Genomic DNA, 19205 nt, shown 5'->3' with positions numbered 1-19205 from the left:
TCTTAAGTTTTCAAAATGCAGAAATTCTACGACGTTTAAAAATTCCGGTTACAGGAGACGTCATTGCCAAGTTTTTTTTATTTTTTTTATTAAATACTTTTCAAATTTTACAGAGTACAGCAATAGATGAATATTAAATAGAATCGTTCAAAATATCGCCCCCATCTGTAAAATATGATGGGCACCCAAACACGGTAAACACATAGTGAACTATGTCCGCAGTAACTTGGACCCATTACATCGAATTAATCTAAATCCAAAAATTTATGAAAAACTATTTAATAACAAACAAATCCATGGTGAATAACTGTGGATATAGAGTCAAAATTGGAATTTCAATACGTCAAATTCCAGATACATTAGATACAGGTCTGAAATGGTCATTAATGTGTGAGAAGGTGTGCGGGTGAAGTGTGATATGATGTTGAAAGTATAGGAAGGTAGATACAAAAATTAATAAAACAAAAATAATAATAATATGGGGAGCAAAGAGACTAGGCTAGACTGTTGTTTCACTATCCAATAAACATTTCCATAGATGCTTAGTGACCTCAGCTTTGAAAAGACTAGTAGACACAATCTGTCTTACCTGTAAAGGGAGTCCATTCCACAGTATATGGGTTCTGTAGAAAAATGATTTTGCCAGTGGGCTATTTGAGGTACATGTGGTGTGTGAATTCTGACTTAACTTAGGTAAAATTGATGACACAATAGACAGACTGTCGAGGTGGCAACGTCTTAGTCGAGAAGTGCCCTGATATAAAGAGAGATAGTGAGGCAGCGATACAGGAATTAAATTGTTAAGAGCTTTGTGGAAAAAAATAAGATCATTCAAGTCAAACTTTTGAGACAAAGGGAGAATGTCGACAAGCTTGCACTTTTTGACATATTGCTCAGGTGGATAACTGCGGCCCTCTTCAGACAGAATCCATTTAATAGCTCTCTTTTGGAGACTTTCTAATTTATCACTAAGTGATTTATTACAAGGGCGCCAGATTATGGAACAATTTTCGAATTGGCTACGAACCAGGGAGAGGTAAAGCGCCCGGCGACGTTTCTGATCAATGACAATATGGCCATCTCTTCTGACCATACCAAGTTGTTGGCAGGCCTTAGTATAAATTCTGTCGCACTGACTATTCCAACTTAGCTTAGGAGTAACATCAACTCCAAGATCTTTTTCTAACTCTACATACACAAGAGGAGAGCCATCAAGATTATATGCGAATGGAGGAGATAAAGATGGTTTTCCTGAAACAATAAGCACTTTACATTTTGCTGGATGGAATCGCATTTTGTTTCTTAGTGCCCAGTCAGAGAGATAGTCTATATCCATTTGTAAATTAGTATTATCAGTCTCATGTTTCCATTGCCGGGTTTTATGGATAATTGCCACATTTTATGTAAGATTACCACATTTTATGTAAAATTGCCAGGTTTAATGTAAGATTGCCAGGTTTAATGTAAGATTGCCAGGTTTAATGTAAGATTGCCAGGTTTAATGTAAGAGTGCCAGGTTTAATGTAAGATTGCCAGGTTTAATGTAAGATTGCCAGGTTTAATGTAATATTGCCAGGTTTAATGTAAGATTGCCAGGTTTAATGTAAGATTGCCAGGTTTGATGTAAGAGTGCCAGGTTTAATGTAAGATTGCCAGGTTAAATGTAAGATTGCCAGGTTTAATGTAAGAGTGCCAGGTTTAATGTAAGATTGCCAGGTTTAATGTAAGATTGCCAGGTTTAATGTAAGATTGCCAGGTTAAATGTAAGATTGCCAGGTTTAATGTAAGATTGCCAGGTTAAATGTAAGATTGCCAGGTTTAATGTAAGATTGCCATGTTTAATGTAAGATTGCCAGGTTAAATGTAAGATTGCCAGGTTTAATGTAAGATTGCCAGATTTGATGTAAGAGTGCCAGGTTTAATGTAAGATTGCCAGGTTTAATGTAAGATTGCCAGGTTAAATGTAAGATTGCCAGGTTAAATGTAAGATTGCCAGGTTTAATGTAAGATTGCCATGTTTGATGTAAGAGTGCCAGGTTTAATGTAAGATTGCCAGGTTTAATGTAAGATTGCCAGGTTAAATGTAAGATTGCCAGGTTTAATGTAAGATTGCCAGGTTTGATGTAAGAGTGCCAGGTTTAATGTAAGATTGCCAGGTTTAATGTAAGATTGCCAGGTTAAATGTAAGATTGCCAGGTTTAATGTAAGATTGCCAGGTTAAATGTAAGATTGCCAGGTTTAATGTAAGATTGCCAGGTTTAATGTGAGATTGCCAGGTTTAATGTAAGATTGCCAGGTTTAATGTAAGATTGTCAGGTTTGATGTAAGAGTGCCAGGTTTAATGTAAGATTGCCAGGTTTAATGTAAGATTGCCAGGTTAAATGTAAGATTGCCAGGTTTAATGTAAGATTGCCAGGTTTAATGTAAGATTGCCAGGTTTAATGTAAGATTGCCAGGTTTAATGTAAGATTGCCAGGTTTGATGTAAGAGTGCCAGGTTTAATGTAAGATTGCCAGGTTTAATGTAAGATTGCCAGGTTTAATGTAAGATTGCCAGGTTAAATGTAAGATTGCCAGGTTTAATGTAAGATTGCCAGGTTAAATGTAAGATTGCCAGGTTTAATGTAAGATTGCCAGGTTTAATGTGAGATTGCCAGGTTTAATGTAAGATTGCCAGGTTTAATGTAAGATTGTCAGGTTTGATGTAAGAGTGCCAGGTTTAATGTAAGATTGCCAGGTTTAATGTAAGATTGCCAGGTTAAATGTAAGATTGCCAGGTTTAATGTAAGATTGCCAGGTTTGATGTAAGAGTGCCAGGTTTAATGTAAGATTGCCAGGTTTAATGTAAGATTGCCAGGTTTAATGTAAGATTGCCAGGTTAAATGTAAGATTGCCAGGTTTAATGTAAGATTGCCAGGTTAAATGTAAGATTGCCAGGTTTAATGTAAGATTGCCAGGTTTAATGTAAGATTGCCAGGTTTAATGTAAGATTGCCAGGTTAAATGTAAGATTGCCAGGTTTAATGTAAGATTGCCAGGTTTAATGTGAGATTGCCAGGTTTAATGTAAGATTGCCAGGTTTAATGTAAGATTGTCAGGTTTGATGTAAGAGTGCCAGGTTTAATGTAAGATTGCCAGGTTTAATGTAAGATTGCCAGGTTAAATGTAAGATTGCCAGGTTTAATGTAAGATTGCCAGGTTTAATGTAAGATTGCCAGGTTTGATGTAAGAGTGCCAGGTTTAATGTAAGATTGCCAGGTTTAATGTAAGATTGCCAGGTTTAATGTAAGATTGCCAGGTTAAATGTAAGATTGCCAGGTTTAATGTAAGATTGCCAGGTTAAATGTAAGATTGCCAGGTTTAATGTAAGATTGCCAGGTTTAATGTGAGATTGCCAGGTTTAATGTAAGATTGCCAGGTTTAATGTAAGATTGTCAGGTTTGATGTAAGAGTGCCAGGTTTAATGTAAGATTGCCAGGTTTAATGTAAGATTGCCAGGTTAAATGTAAGATTGCCAGGTTTAATGTAAGATTGCCAGGTTTGATGTAAGAGTGCCAGGTTTAATGTAAGATTGCCAGGTTTAATGTAAGATTGCCAGGTTTAATGTAAGATTGCCAGGTTAAATGTAAGATTGCCAGGTTTAATGTAAGATTGCCAGGTTAAATGTAAGATTGCCAGGTTTAATGTAAGATTGCCAGGTTTAATGTAAGATTGCCAGGTTTAATGTGAGATTGCCAGGTTAAATGTAAGATTGCCATGTTTAATGTAAGATTGCCAGGTTAAATGTAAGATTGCCAGGTTTAATGTAAGATTGCCAGGTTTGATGTAAGAGTGCCAGGTTTAATGTAAGATTGCCAGGTTAAATGTAAGATTGCCAGGTTTAATGTAAGATTGCCAGGTTTGATGTAAGAGTGCCAGGTTTAATGTAAGATTGCCAGGTTTAATGTAAGATTGCCAGGTTAAATGTAAGATTGCCAGGTTTAATGTAAGATTGCCAGGTTAAATGTAAGAGTGCCAGGTTTAATGTAAGATTGCCAGGTTAAATGTAAGATTGCCAGGTTTAATGTAAGATTGCCAGGTTAAATGTAAGAGTGCCAGGTTTAATGTAAGATTGCCAGGTTTAATGTAAGATTGCCAGGTTTAATGTAAGATTGCCAGGTTAAATGTAAGATTGCCATGTTTAATGTAAGATTGCCAGGTTAAATGTAAGATTGCCAGGTTTAATGTAAGATTGCCAGGTTTGATGTAAGAGTGCCAGGTTTAATGTAAGATTGCCAGGTTAAATGTAAGATTGCCAGGTTTAATGTAAGATTGCCAGGTTTGATGTAAGAGTGCCAGGTTTAATGTAAGATTGCCAGGTTTAATGTAAGATTGCCAGGTTAAATGTAAGATTGCCAGGTTTAATGTAAGATTGCCAGGTTAAATGTAAGAGTGCCAGGTTTAATGTAAGATTGCCAGGTTTAATGTAAGATTGCCAGGTTTAATGTAAGATTGCCAGGTTAAATGTAAGATTGCCAGGTTCAATGTAAGATTGCCAGGTTAAATGTAAGATTGCCAGGTTTAATGTAAGATTGCCAGGTTTAATGTAAGATTGCCAGGTTTAATGTGAGATTGCCAGGTTTAATGTAAGATTGCCAGGTTTAATGTAAGATTTCCTTCAGATGCCCTACGTACGTGTGCCGCTGTCCCACTAAAGTAGACCCTGGTCGAACAGCTGACATGGTGGACACCATACAAGAAGTGGTGGCTTGGACCGACTTCGAAAAACGGGACTTTATAAAGGTTAGGGACTTTGTTGTCATTATAATAGGGACATTTATTGGGACTTTGAACATGTACACTGTGCAGTCACTAAGTAAGGTTTGAGATGAGCGGAATCTTAATTCTTAAATTAATGTTATGTCTATTATATTGTCCCTGGAAACATGATCCTGATACTGTGATATGAAGTGAAAATATAAAGCTGTTATTACGAATAATTCTGCAGGCTTTCGCATATTATATAGGGTATAAATAGAGTTAGCGCTATTTTACTATTATAATCTGAATACACCCTTAAAATAAACTGTACCTGACCATTCTGAGAGAGTGAATTAAGTACTGCACCTTTGGAATACAGAAACGCTTTTAGGACACGAAAGGGTTTTTATTTTCACCAGTTACCAGCAGTGTCGTTATATTATATTACGCCACTGGTTACCAGCTTATCTGAACCATTGCATTCCAGATTTAGGTACGTGGGCCCTTGAATTAGTCCTCGTGTACATGTCTTTGGCTATGAAATATTGGGAAATGTCCTGTACTATTTGAATCATTAATGGGATAGTATGCATGACGCAGGCATTGTAATAAGCCATCTGGCTTAGGACCAAGACTGAAATGTATGACACAAAGTGTATGATTTATGGTATTTTGACGACCTATTGTAATCTATATCGGCACACGATGATTTTTCTTGGAATCGCTGTCAATCATGATAAACCTTACTCTCACTGCAATATTGGGCCCAATATTCCGTAACAGTCACCTCTGATTTAAGTGTTTTAAACTTTTCAATTGTCGTCGGCGACGATATGAGGCGATTATGGGGGCGACGACTCGTCGCCCCCTATAATCGCCTCATATCGTCCGAATTTATTGAATTTATTGGAACTGCACGGTTCAACATGTCCTATTTTCATCTACTAAACGTTCACATCACAATGATCTCACTTGCATATCAGAAAATCTATCAAAGCTTTTGAAACTATCGTTGTTTTAAATATTTCACTGATAAGCATTACGGAATTTCTTTAAAATCCTGGCAGATAACACCATCGACTTATCGCACCACGTGGTTGGACCCATGCGAAATCGGCTCTGTGCGCGCAGTCAAATGCTAATAGCCGCGCATTTTATAAAATTACATGGTTTGGTAGAATAAAAGTATACCGGCGTCATTGCATGGAAACACGTTAGCGCACGACCGTTCTTATCATGAGACGTCTCGAAATTAAGTCATCTTGCAAGCGTGATACCCATGCTTTCTAATGAAGCCCACTGTTAATTCTACATCACACGTCTCGATAATTGAAATAAGTTATGGAGTATGCCGGAGCTGGAGAATTTTCCCTTTTCATAGAATCTTCTAAGCAGTCGTAACTCGCACTGATATCATTTATCAAACTCATCATCTGTTTAAAGGTCTGGTGTTAAAGTAAAGGGAACGTGTTCGGAATTAATGTACAGGTAGTGTGCTTGATTCAATATATTATCAAACTTTTACCCGTATTGTTGTGAGAGATTTAATAAGATTGCTCCACAAGTGTAATTAACTAATCACTATTTAATTAATCTCCAAATCACACTTCAGACCATGTGCCACGGTCTGTTCAAGCGTCCTGACATCCAAGAAATAGCTGACATAGTGAGATTTGAGAACGACATGGTCAGAGCTGAAGCAGTTTGCGACACCTTGGCTAAACCAATGTCTGATGTGGAGAAACAGCATCTTCGTCGTGTCTTCCACCGAGCTTTCGGTGTCCATCCTAGAGGTATGCATATTGTATAGTATACAATGTATAGTTTGTATACTGCTACAATGATTGTATAATGTATATTGTACACCTTCGCGACATGTCTGAATAGAAATTTCAACATTTGTAAGTATTTAATACTTGTGTAAGTATTTAATACTTGTGTTAGTATTTAATACTTGTGTAAATATTTAATACTTGTGTAAGTATTTAATACTTGAACGTGATATTTGCTGATAGTTTTAGTTGCTGACACCTCGAAAATAGGTGTCAGGTGTTCTCCTGTTAAGTAGTAATTACTTACTTGTGTAGCCCTGTCTTACATTGAAAAGCACTGAATATACATTTTGTGGGTTTCAGTCAACAACGTTGGAAATAAACTTATTATTAATTATTAAATGTGTGCAGGTTTTCGGTGGCACTAACACTTAAACACTAGGCGATGAAAACTACAAATTTTTGACCTTGGCCATGGTGAAAATAACATATAAAACCAGAGAAATAGATGGCGATGATATGTGTGGGGGGGGGGGGGGAACATGATCCCCCCATATTTCCACCAATAATATGACAAATTTGAATAACCTAAATGTTTACTAGTTACATTTTGCGATTTATCTGGCCAATCCCAATAGTCAATGACGAACATTGCATGCAACCATTATCATAATACTTACACAAATTTCATTGCCATTATTTAGATGATTTACCCACAGATCCGCAAAATAAAGATCACTTTTCAGCTATAAACTACCACCTATCTCAAACTGACCCGCTGAGAAGACGCCAGACGATATTGAAACTTGGCATAGACCCAAACGAGATTCTGAGTGCCGGAGAGGTCTGGAGTGGCATCTACAAACCCTTAGAGATAGAAAATAAGGAGAACAAGATGAACGTAGAGGCGCTGGAGAATGATAAGGTAAGAGAGAGAGAGAGAGAGAGAGGGAGAGAGAGAGAGAGAGAGAGAGAGAGAGAGAGAGAGAGAGAGAGAGAGAGAGAGAGAGAGAGAGAGAGAGAGAGAGAGAGAGAGAGAGAGAGAGAGAGAGAGAGAGAGAGAGAGAGAGAGAGAGAGAGAGAGAGAGAGAGAGAGAGAGAGAGAGAGAGAGAGAGAGAGAGAGAGAGAGAGAGAGAGAGAGAGAGAGAGAGAGAGAGAGAGAGAGAGAGAGAGAGAGAGAGAGAGAGAGAGAGAGAGAGAGAGAGAGAGAGAGAGAGAGAGAGAGAGAGAGAGAGAGAGAGAGAGAGAGAGAGAGAGAGAGAGAGAGAGAGAGAGAGAGAGTGAGAGAGAGAGAGAGAGAGAGAGAGAGAGAGAGAGAGAGAGAGAGAGAGAGAGAGAGAGAGAGAGAGAAAATAAGGAGAACAAGATTAACGTAGAGGCGCTGGAGAATGATAAGGTTTCTTTAATTAAGATTTCTTCTCTTTTTTGTTGGTTGATATTTAATGTATACTAGACTTTGAAACTTATTTAATGTCTTTAGGTTTCAACAGCCATACAAGGTCTCCAAAGTACGCAATTTTTAAAAGCTAAAGTTATCATTCTTGCTCCAGTTCTCATTACTTACCTTTCCAGTGTCAGTCGCCCTATATAAACTGTAGGAACAGACCTAAAGATGTATGTGACCGCGGTTTATGTCGGAGATGCTGTGTCGACTTTGGTAAAAAGATGGGGACAGATTGTTACGGACACATGTTGTTCTTCACAGAGGGTGATTTTAGCGATTCAGAGCAGGTTGGAATCCATTCTTCCCATTCTTAAAGCACCATGTACTCTTGAAAGTGTATTTCATTATGAAGCGCACGCACCCACAAAAATGTATTCCATTCAAAGTTGACCGAATGTATTCTAGCTAATCGCTAATTTTCAAACTTGTTCGTGATGAAAATTGCTGTAACCCAACCTACACCTACCTATATACCTACTGTACAGGATAACTCAGTTAACAAGAGACGAGAGCTAGGAATGGTGCCAAAAATAAACTTCCCCTACTTTAAACCTCGTGTCAGTTTGTACGGTGAACCCAATCTTGATGAGGCTATACGCAGCAAATGCAGGTTAGCTGCTTATCTTGCAATATTCTTATTGGCGCAATTTTGTATTTATAATTATAATAAATTTCAAGAAGGTGTTGAATTGGTCGCTATGACTGTAGAATTTCTATCATGCAGGTATCAGAGAATAGATTGCGACCCTAGCTTCCACATCCAAGATGACCAACTCATTAAACTTGTCAAGAAGTTTAGCACTGATGTAAGATGTCTTTCTATTGGGAGCAAAGAAACAAGTAAGACAACATTTTATTTAAGTTTTAATGGGCAGATCTACCTAAATATCCCGATGCTTCATGAAGATGTTGTTGCACTGGATTGTAAACAGAATTAAAGCAAGAATTGACAGAGTTAAAGCACCCACTTTAATTTTGGTTTCTACTTCAACTATTGCAGAGGCAGGGTTGGAGCTGACAAAAGAAAGTCTTCAAGAACTTAGCAAATGTAGAAATCTACACAAGCTGTCTTTAGAATGCTGTGTTAATGTTGACGACGACACGTTTAAGAGAATACTGGAGGGATGTCCTAAACTTAAGTATTTAGAGGTAAGAAACAATGAATGCTGTGTTAATGTTGACGATGACACATTTAAGAGAATACTGGAGGGATGTCCTAAACTTAAGTATTTAGAGGTAAGAAACAATAAAAAGCATCCATCTTACCAGAGCATGAAAAACAAATCACCAAATATTCATCAACAAAAAACGTATACCAAATTTCTGTCGAAGGCATTATCAAAACATACAGTAAGTTTCACATTTTCTCTCACACGGGTGAAGTTTTAACGAATCTGAGGTCGCCTCTGAAGCAGTGGACCTTGTTTATCTCAGCACCAACCAGAGAGAGGATGTGTACCAGGAAGGTACCTCCAGTTGCTACACAGTAGAGTGGAGCATTGGAGAGCAGCAGCCAGCTTCCCTCCCACTGGGGACGTTATTAGTTTACTTGGAGTTGAGTTCCTTTAATATACTAGGTTACTCGTAGTTGAGTTACTTTAATGTACTAGGTTACTCGTAGTTGAGTTACTTTAATGTACTAGGTTACTCGTAGTTGAGTTACTTTAATATACTAGGTTACTCGTAGTTGAGTTACTTTAATATACTAGGTTACTCGTAGTTGAGTTACTTTAATATACTAGGTTACTCGTAGTTGAGTTACTTTAATATACTAGGTTACTCGTAGTTGAGTTACTTTAATATACTAGGTTACTCGTAGTTGAGTTACTTTAATATATTAGGTTACTCGTAGTTGAGTTACTTTAATATACTAGGTTACTCGTAGTTGAGTTACTTTAATATACTAGGTTAATCGGAGTTGAGTTACTTTAATATACTAGGTTACTCGGAGTTGAGTTACTTTAATATACTAGGTTACTCGTAGTTGAGTTACTTTAATTTACTAGGTTACTCGTAGTTGAGTTACTTTAATATACTAGGTTACTCGTAGTTGAGTTACTTTAATATACTAGGTTACTCGTAGTTGAGTTACTTTAATATATTAGGTTACTCGTAGTTGAGTTACTTTAATATACTAGGTTACTCGTAGTTGAGTTACTTTAATATACTAGGTTACTCGTAGTTGAGTTACTTTAATATATTAGGTTACTCGGAGTTGAGTTACTTTAATATACTAGGTTACTCGTAGTTGAGTTACTTTAATATACTAGGTTACTAGGAGTTGAGTTACTTTAATATACTAGGTTACTCGTAGTTGAGTTACTTTAATATACTAGGTTACTCGTAGTTGAGTTACTTTAATATACTAGGTTACTCGTAGTTGAGTTACTTTAATATACTAGGTTACTCGTAGTTGAGTTACTTTAATATACTAGGTTACTAGGAGTTGAGTTACTTTAATATACTAGGTTACTCGTAGTCGAGTTACTTTAATTTACTAGGTTACTCGGAGTTGAGTTACTTTAATATACTAGGTTACTCGGAGTTGAGTTACTTTAATATACTAGGTTACTCGTAGTTGAGTTACTTTAATATACTAGGTTACTCGTAGTTGAGTTACTTTAATATATTAGGTTACTCGTAGTTGAGTTACTTTAATATACTAGGTTACTCGTAGTTGAGTTACTTTAATATATTAGGTTACTCGTAGTTGAGTTACTTTAATATACTAAGTTACTCGTAGTTGAGTTACTTTAATATACTAGGTTACTCGTAGTTGAGTTACTTTAATATACTAGGTTACTCGTAGTTGAGTTACTTTAATATACTAGGTTACTCGTAGTTGAGTTACTTTAATATACTAGGTTACTCGTAGTTGAGTTACTTTAATATATTAGGTTACTCGTAGTTGAGTTACTTTAATATACTAGGTTACTCGTAGTTGAGTTACTTTAATATACTAGGTTACTCGTAGTTGAGTTACTTTAATATACTAGGTTACTCGGAGTTGAGTTACTTTAATATACTAGGTTACTCGTAGTTGAGTTACTTTAATATACTAGGTTAATCGGAGTTGAGTTACTTTAATATACTAGGTTACTCGGAGTTGAGTTACTTTAATATACTAGGTTACTCGTAGTTGAGTTACTTTAATTTACTAGGTTACTCGTAGTTGAGTTACTTTAATATACTAGGTTACTCGTAGTTGAGTTACTTTAATATACTAGGTTACTCGTAGTTGAGTTACTTTAATATATTATGTTACTCGTAGTTGAGTTACTTTAATATACTAGGTTACTCGTAGTTGAGTTACTTTAATATACTAGGTTACTCGTAGTTGAGTTACTTTAATATATTAGGTTACTCGGAGTTGAGTTACTTTAATATACTAGGTTACTCGTAGTTGAGTTACTTTAATATACTAGGTTACTAGGAGTTGAGTTACTTTAATATACTAGGTTACTCGTAGTTGAGTTACTTTAATATACTAGGTTACTCGTAGTTGAGTTACTTTAATATACTAGGTTACTCGTAGTTGAGTTACTTTAATATACTAGGTTACTCGGAGTTTATGAGGTGCTTGAATGTTGAAGCAACGTTACTTGACAGGTTTAGGTTTCCATCAATTCCCAATCCTGTGCGAACTGTGTCACGTGCTAGCTATGTCACGTGTTAACTGTGTCACGTGCTAGCTATGTCACGTGCTAGCTATGTCACGTGCTAGCTATGTCACGTGCGAACTGTGTCACGTGCTAGCTATGTCACGTGCTAGCTATGTCACGTGCTAGCTATGTCACGTGCTAGCTATGTCACGTGTTAACTGTGTCACGTGCTAGCTATGTCACGTGTTAACTGTGTCATGTGCTAGCTATGTCACGTGTTAACTGTGTCACGTGTTAACTGTGTCACGTGCTAGCTATGTCACGTGTTAACTGTGTCATGTGCTAGCTATGTCACGTGTTAACTGTGTCACGTGTTAACTGTGTCATGTGCTAGCTATGTCACGTGTTAACTGTGTCACGTGCTAGCTATGTCACGTGTTAACTGTGTCACGTGCTAGCTATGTCACGTGTTAACAGTGTCACGTGTTAACTGTGTCATGTGCTAGCTATGTCACGTGTTAACTGTGTCACGTGCTAGCTATGTCACGTGTTAACTGTGTCACGTGCTAGCTATGTCACGTGCGAACTGTGTCACGTGCTAGCTATGTCACGTGCTAGCTATGTCACGTGCTAGCTATGTCACGTGCTAGCTATGTCACGTGTTAACTGTGTCACGTGCTAGCTATGTCACGTGTTAACTGTGTCATGTGCTAGCTATGTCACGTGTTAACTGTGTCACGTGTTAACTGTGTCACGTGCTAGCTATGTCACGTGTTAACTGTGTCATGTGCTAGCTATGTCACGTGTTAACTGTGTCACGTGTTAACTGTGTCATGTGCTAGCTATGTCACGTGTTAACTGTGTCACGTGCTAGCTATGTCACGTGTTAACTGTGTCACGTGCTAGCTATGTCACGTGTTAACTGTGTCATGTGCTAGCTATGTCACGTGTTAACTGTGTCACGTGCTAGTTTTTCCACTGTGTGAAAGATATTAAACCCAACAGATAACGTGTTCAGTGTTCAACTGTCTCCAGGGAATGTAAAGTTGAAATTACCTGAAAGTATAAGAAGTGGAGCGCAAGGAGGATGGCTGGCAGAACTCCGCTCACTTTGTGTAACTCTCTGAAATCCTCGTACTTGAATACTTTTACCTGAGGGTTCACTGTCAAGTTTCAGGGAGTAGTTAATCAAAGCCACGCCCATGTACATTTTGAACAAGGGCCTTGTCGACTTTCAAGAAACCCTCATACTGCAACATATTGATTTGATTGAAGTTTGTTGTAAGATACAAGGTTAAAGGTATCAAATCTTATCGTGAGTAGAGCATGAGATAACATTCTAATTTCTTGTTCTATCACGTGTCTAGCACGTGTCTACTGTCTATCAAGCGTCTATCACGTGTCTAGCACGTGTCTATTATACCTGTCTTAAACACCAGATCATTAGAGACGTCAGGTCAAAGAGGAGAGCTGTAGTCAAACACATCTGATTTATGTAAATATTACCGTCGCCATGGTCATCGAAATACCGCAGGATCCAACCTGTGCACACCAATTATACGAATTTTAATGAATTTATAGCAAGAACTTGTATCTTGCATTAATATTAACGAACTCCTAGACCCTTTTTTATTCCCAAAAGTTAATCTGGCTATGAATTTTCACCTGTATTAGTGTCTGTTACGTCAGAGTTCTTAATGTCAAGCCAGGTGACCCCCAGAAACGCAAGAGCTCCGATGCATATTAAAACCATGAGTATACCTGTGAAAAATATAAGTTGATCTAGCCTTGAAGAAAACCTTTAATTTAAGCGAACATCTCTACTAATCATGTTATTAATTAAGGGGTAATTTATCAATAATTTAATTTCCAAACCTGCTTTCTCCTCGACAAGGTCCCATTTAGTCAGCAGTGTCTTCTCCGTACTCTTGATTGAGAGGGGCCGGTAGACAGGAGACTCCAATACAATAGGAGGTAGGACCTGCTCGTCTGCCTCCAACTCATTGATTCTCTCCTCGTACTGTCGGATCTTCTCCTCGTATCCCTTCAGTTTCTCCTCGATACCTGACCAACGTTACCATTGTTACACTTAACTCGTTACCCTTGTTACCCTTAAATCGTTACCCTCGATACCTGACCAACGTTACCCTTGTTACCCTTAAGTCGTTACCCTTGTTACCCTTAAATCGTTACCCTCGATACCTGACCAACGTTACTCTTGTTACCCTTAAATCGTTACCCTTGTTACCTTTTATAATAGCAGTATTTCCTCTCTTACTAGGCAGCTATGTTCATGCGTTGAGAACTATGTAGTGCACGTGAATAGTCTCATCACGTGATACTTATTCAATATAAATTTGCGTTCGTCCTCAGTTTTTAGCAGAAACAAGCGCGACAAATAAAAGACAAAAGCCTTTAGAATGTAGAAAGAAGATCAAATTACAAAACATTGATTTGATCACCCTTAGTGTCAGCCTTCTCACCTGCCTTATAACAGTACATTATTAACCTGTATTAACAGCTACTAGTTGCAGGAGCAGCTGGTTAACCAGCTGGGGTCTAGCTGCGATCAGGCCCTCGGTTGATACAGAGTTAGTGTCATCACCATTTGTAATTCTGGAGCCCGTCTCAGATTCTTTGGTGGGCAGTTTTATTTTGGGAGGCTGGAGGTTCTTTAGAGATTTCATTTTGAGTGTAATGAAATTATGGAAAACTGTATGGATCTACACAAATGCAAATACAAACTACCGTCTAAGTATGGAATGTGTAAACATTTTGCTAGTGATCCTGAGTTATTTGTAGTTAAATACTCATTCTGGCTTTTCAATTGCTGGTATGTGATTGCATTTTAGGTCGGATTTGATTTCGTCACGGCTTATGACAAATAAGTAAACAAAAGCGTTCAATAAAACAACATTTTTTGGCGAGTAATTAAATTATAAAAATACAGCTTTCAGCGCATAATTGAACTTATCTAAATGGTAAAAAGTGTTGTCGAGCTATCTGGAATTGTGCAAGATAACCGGCTAATTATAAAAGAAGCTCAGAATTTTGTCTGATAAAAGTTCTGTAAAAAATTGTGTAATAACATCTACACTTTAAAATAGGTATCATCCGTGTCAAAACCAATAAAATAATCAAATGTGAATCACAGCATATCACTTCAGCGCTCGAGACCATTATTCTACCAAAATTAAAAATATGCTTCCCTGAGCACATTAACTATAAATTTAAATGTTCTCAAAAAAGAATACTGTACAGCAGTTAGCAGTACTGATCATTCCGACACAACTTGCAAAGAGTTCCGCTTCATACTACTAATATCCTGTTCAGAAGGTTCATTACCTCGCCTAGCTAAACACAAATATAACAGCCACTCAACTATCTTATAAATAGTTATCATGGAAATTCCCACAAACAGATCTAGAGTTCCACCCAACTCGCCAGTAAAGCTCCTCCAGTTATAGGCTGCAGTCTGTACCTCCTCGGTCGTCTTCATCACTTGCTTGTAAAATATCAGTTTCACCAAGTTTCTCTGAGCTTGTGCGAATGTTGTATAATGAGGAAATGACGCTGCCAGCTCGCTGTTCCAGAGTCTTAAACTAGGAAAGTTGCTGGATGATAACGTGTATGTTGTTTTATTATAAGAGCACGGCTCGTAACAATTCATGGGTTGCTGAGCGTTTTCCTCGGACATCATGGTGTCTATAACCATGTTCTCACACCACGCCTCCGTCGTAATATCACACTCCCCCAACTCCAGCGTGCAGTTTGTTTCTCCCCTCGTGACCCTGTACTCTAAATCCTCGCTTAACACAGCACTACTGTCAAACATCACACACTGTGCCACACCCCTGTTCTCCACGATAAAGGACTTAACCCACATGAAGACCACACAGTCCTCGTTTAACTTGCACTGGACAGCGCACAGTTCAGCAGTGAGAAGGGAGTCTAGTGATACTAGCTCCCCGCCACTGTACGAGTACTCATCTTCGTAGTAGCACGTGCTGTTGTCAAAGTTTATCCTATTCTCCTCCGGTATCTCCGTTGTGAAGTAGGTGTAGAGTTGGGATTCAAGTGCTGTGTCCCTCTCTTCTCCTGATTTCTTAAAGTGTCTGGCGTAAACGTACCAGGGGTAACATTTGCATTTGGGCTCGTTCATAAACTTCCAAAGCACTTGGCTGGTGAAACACTCTTTTGTAGTCAGATAATCTGTTATCTCCTCCTTCCCTTCTGCTCTGATCTTGAAGACGTCTTCTGTGTCCTGACAATCTCCGTAGGGAGCCTTCAACCTAGTCACTTGTGTCGTGTCAAGTTGGACAAACGTTTCCTTGCCAGGGCTGATCGCGAAGGCGTACTCCTTGCTGATAACTGTTTCATTTGGCATTCTCAGGACCACAAAGAACCCCTCAGCCTCGGTTTTGTCCACATAATCTTCTGTTCTAGCGTCCAGTATCATGGACAGACCCCCTATAGGGCCGTTAACACGCTGGATAAACAGCTGGTTATCATTAATCTCAAGGCAGTTTCCCATCTCTGTGAAATCCACATTGACGTATTCTGCCTGGGAAGTTTTTGGAACCTTTTCTTTTGCAAAGGTAAATGTTCCTCGATCGAGTGTTGATAATATGTCCCAACGGTAATTTCTCCTGATGTTCATTTTATTTATCATTTCATACGGAATATCTTTCCGCTCCTCCGTATCTGAATCAGAACGAACCTCATATTGATCCATAAGAGCTTGATACAAATAGTAGACAGTCATGTCTGGGGAATTCTTAACTCCTGCACTTGTGTTCTCCATCTTAGTACGGTTGATGAGGTTGATGTTACAGATTGAGATGGCAGGAAGGTAATACTCATCTGAGAACTGTGATGATATCTCCGTGTAGGAAGGGTAGGAGAGGTAGTCTCTAACCAGTTCCACAGCACAATACACCCCCAACACTAGCATCAGTAGGCCTACTATCGACCATATCAACTTTGGGAGAAAGTGTTTGTAGCTGAAGACAGAGCTCAAGTAGTCGTTAGATATCCCTTCAATCCTGAAATTGTGAATAGAGGGTTAGATATCCCTTCAATCCTGAAATTGTGAATAGAGGGTTAGATTTTGTAGCTGGAAGAAATTGAAGTGATAATAATCAGGTTCGGAAGACTCTTATTCATCACGCATTACATGTGAAAATGTAATGCGTGATGTATAAAAGTGCCTAAAACGTTAGGAATGTAGCTAGGAATATACTCACAATTTATTCCCTGCACCCATTCTACACTCCTGATATCCTGGTCAGGGTACCCTCTCTTTTAACTGTGCTATTTGGAGAAACTTCGTATTATTAGCTATTGTATCAGACGGTCACATTTTACAAAGTTACTAAAGGTGGACAAAGTGCAAAACAACTGGCCATAAGTTTGGGACTCTAGATTATAAAATGTACCTAAATAATTTACACAATACAGTGTCCATGTCTGAGCGGCTCTACTCAAAAACTTTCTCTCCTTGAAGCAGAAAAAATAATTACGATTATTCTAAGTTTGGTCTTGATGCTGCTACTTCTAAAGTAACGTACAAAGTAACAAAAATACACATTTTCTACGACCAACCATGTTTGCCTGAACAATTCTGATACATTAATAATATTCTGATACATTAATAACTTGCAATAATAATTATTGGAAAAAGATACCACTTAAACTGGGCGTTATTGAGTTATAACAGAATAGCTGTGTTGAACAGCCCATCACACAAACAAGTTGTTAAACCGAATAGTTGAAATGTACCACACAAACAAGTTGTTAAACCGAATAGTTGAAATGTACCACACAAACAAGTTGTTAAACCGAATAGTTGAAATGTACCACACAAACAAGTTGTTAAACCGAATAGTTGAAATGTACCACACAAACAAGTTGTTAAACCGAATAGTTGAAATGTACCACACAAACAAGTTGTTAAACCGAATAGTTGAAATGTACCACACAAACAAGTTGTTAAACCGAATAGTTGAAATGTACCACACAAACAAGTTGTTAAACCGAATAGTTGAAATGTACCACACAAACAAGTTGTTAAACCGAATAGTTGAAATGTACCACACAAACAAGTTGTTAAACCGAATAGTTGAAATGTACCACACAAACAAGTTGTTAAACCGAATAGTTGAAATGTACCACACAAACAAGTTGTTAAACCGAATAGTTGAAATGTACCACACAAACAAGTTGTTAAACCGAATAGTTGAAATGTACCACACAAACAAGTTGTTAGACCGAATAGTTGAAATGTATCACACAAACAAGTTGTTAAACCGAATAGTTGAAATGTACCACACAAACAAGTTGTTAAACCGAATAGTTGAAATGTACCACACAAACAAGTTGTTAGACCGAATAGTTGAAATGTACCACACAAACAAGTTGTTAGACCGAATAGTTGAAATGTATCACACAAACAAGTTGTTAGACCGAATAGTTGAAATTTATCACACAAACAAGTTGTTAGATCGAATAGTTGAAATGTATCACACAAACAAGTTGTTAGACCGAATAGTTGAAATGTATCACACAAACAAGTTGTTAGACCGAATAGTTGAAATGTATCACACAAACAAGTTGTTAAACCGAATAGTTGAAATGTATCACACAAACGACAAACAAGTTGTTAAACCGAATAGTTGAAATGTATCACACAAACGACAAACAAGTTATTAAACCGAATAGTTGAAATGTACCACACAAACGACAAACAAGTTATTAAACCGAATAGTTGAAATGTACCACACAAACGACAAACAAGTTGTTAAACCGAATAGTTGAAATGTACCACACAAACGACAAACAAGTTGTTAAACCGAATAGTTGAAATGTATCACACAAACGATAAAGTTAACAAAAGCTAGGGCCCAAGTGAGTATAGCACAAGTAGGCACTAGGCATTAGTCCTGCAAAGCGAACAACATAGGAAGATGCCGGAAACAGATTGGGACGTTAAACTCATTCATATATTTACAACTGTATACAATGGTACGTGTTTGGTGGGGAATGTGTGTAATGACGTCTAGTGTGTAATGACGTGTAGTGAGGGAAACTCGTTTCTAAAACGTCCTTCGTCAAACGTACAACCCTATAACTCTACAGTCTAAACTTAACGAACTACAGTATTCACGAAGCTCCATAGTGCTTCAGGGGCGTGCGCACCCCTCTGTAGTGCTTATCACGTCTCACCTTTCAATTAGACCCAATTAAGTGATGTAAAATAACGGGAAGCTGTAATCTCTGGAGATGTCACGTGACCTCATAAAGTGGGTCTAACAGTGTGGTTTAGTGACTCAGCCCGGTCTAGTTAGTGATAAGTACTGTTGCAAAACTGAGGCTTTACTACACAGTACACATTGATACTCAGTTTAGTTTCATATAATCAACTGTGTAGCTAATTGAGGAATATGAATATGTTGAAATACTGGAGCTGTAACTAAAGTGTAACGACCACAAATACTGGAGCTGTAACTAAAGTGTAACGACCACAAATACTGGAGCTGTAACTAAAGTGTAACGACCACAAATACTGGAGCTGTAACTAAAGTGTAACGACCACAAATACTGGAGCTGTAACTAAAGTGTAACGACCACAAATACTGGAGCTGTAACT

General features: G+C 37.8%; 2 protein-coding genes across 3 annotated transcripts in view; one reads left to right on the top strand and one right to left on the bottom strand.

Moving 5' to 3' along the window:
• Positions 1-19205, top strand: part of LOC134818351 (uncharacterized) — a 36302-nt gene that overhangs the window by 7494 nt on the left and 9603 nt on the right. For both annotated transcript variants that reach the window (XM_063827862.1, XM_063827863.1), the window contains exons 7-13: positions 4660-4780; positions 6351-6531; positions 7257-7435; positions 8084-8242; positions 8441-8565; positions 8680-8795; positions 8956-9104. In XM_063827862.1, coding sequence (XP_063683932.1) covers positions 4660-4780; positions 6351-6531; positions 7257-7435; positions 8084-8242; positions 8441-8565; positions 8680-8795; positions 8956-9104 — 1030 coding nt within the window. The remainder of the gene's footprint in view (positions 1-4659; positions 4781-6350; positions 6532-7256; positions 7436-8083; positions 8243-8440; positions 8566-8679; positions 8796-8955; positions 9105-19205) is intronic.
• LOC134818130 (amiloride-sensitive sodium channel subunit alpha-like) lies at positions 14067-18692 on the bottom strand. Its single transcript, XM_063827562.1, has 2 exons — positions 16804-18692; positions 14067-16602 (listed from the first exon to the last, which is right to left on the bottom strand). The coding sequence occupies exons 1-2, from the start codon at positions 16821-16823 to the stop codon at positions 14835-14837; spliced, it is 1788 nt and encodes a 595-aa protein (XP_063683632.1). The 5' UTR covers positions 16824-18692; the 3' UTR covers positions 14067-14834.

This window comes from Bolinopsis microptera, chromosome 7 (genome assembly GCF_026151205.1).
Source record: "Bolinopsis microptera isolate Bmic1 chromosome 7, MBARI_Bmic_1.0, whole genome shotgun sequence".
In the NCBI taxonomy this organism is placed as follows: Eukaryota; Metazoa; Ctenophora; class Tentaculata; order Lobata; family Bolinopsidae; genus Bolinopsis; species Bolinopsis microptera.
Note: the sequence above shows the minus strand (reverse complement) of the source record. Positions and strands in the feature narration are given on the sequence as shown.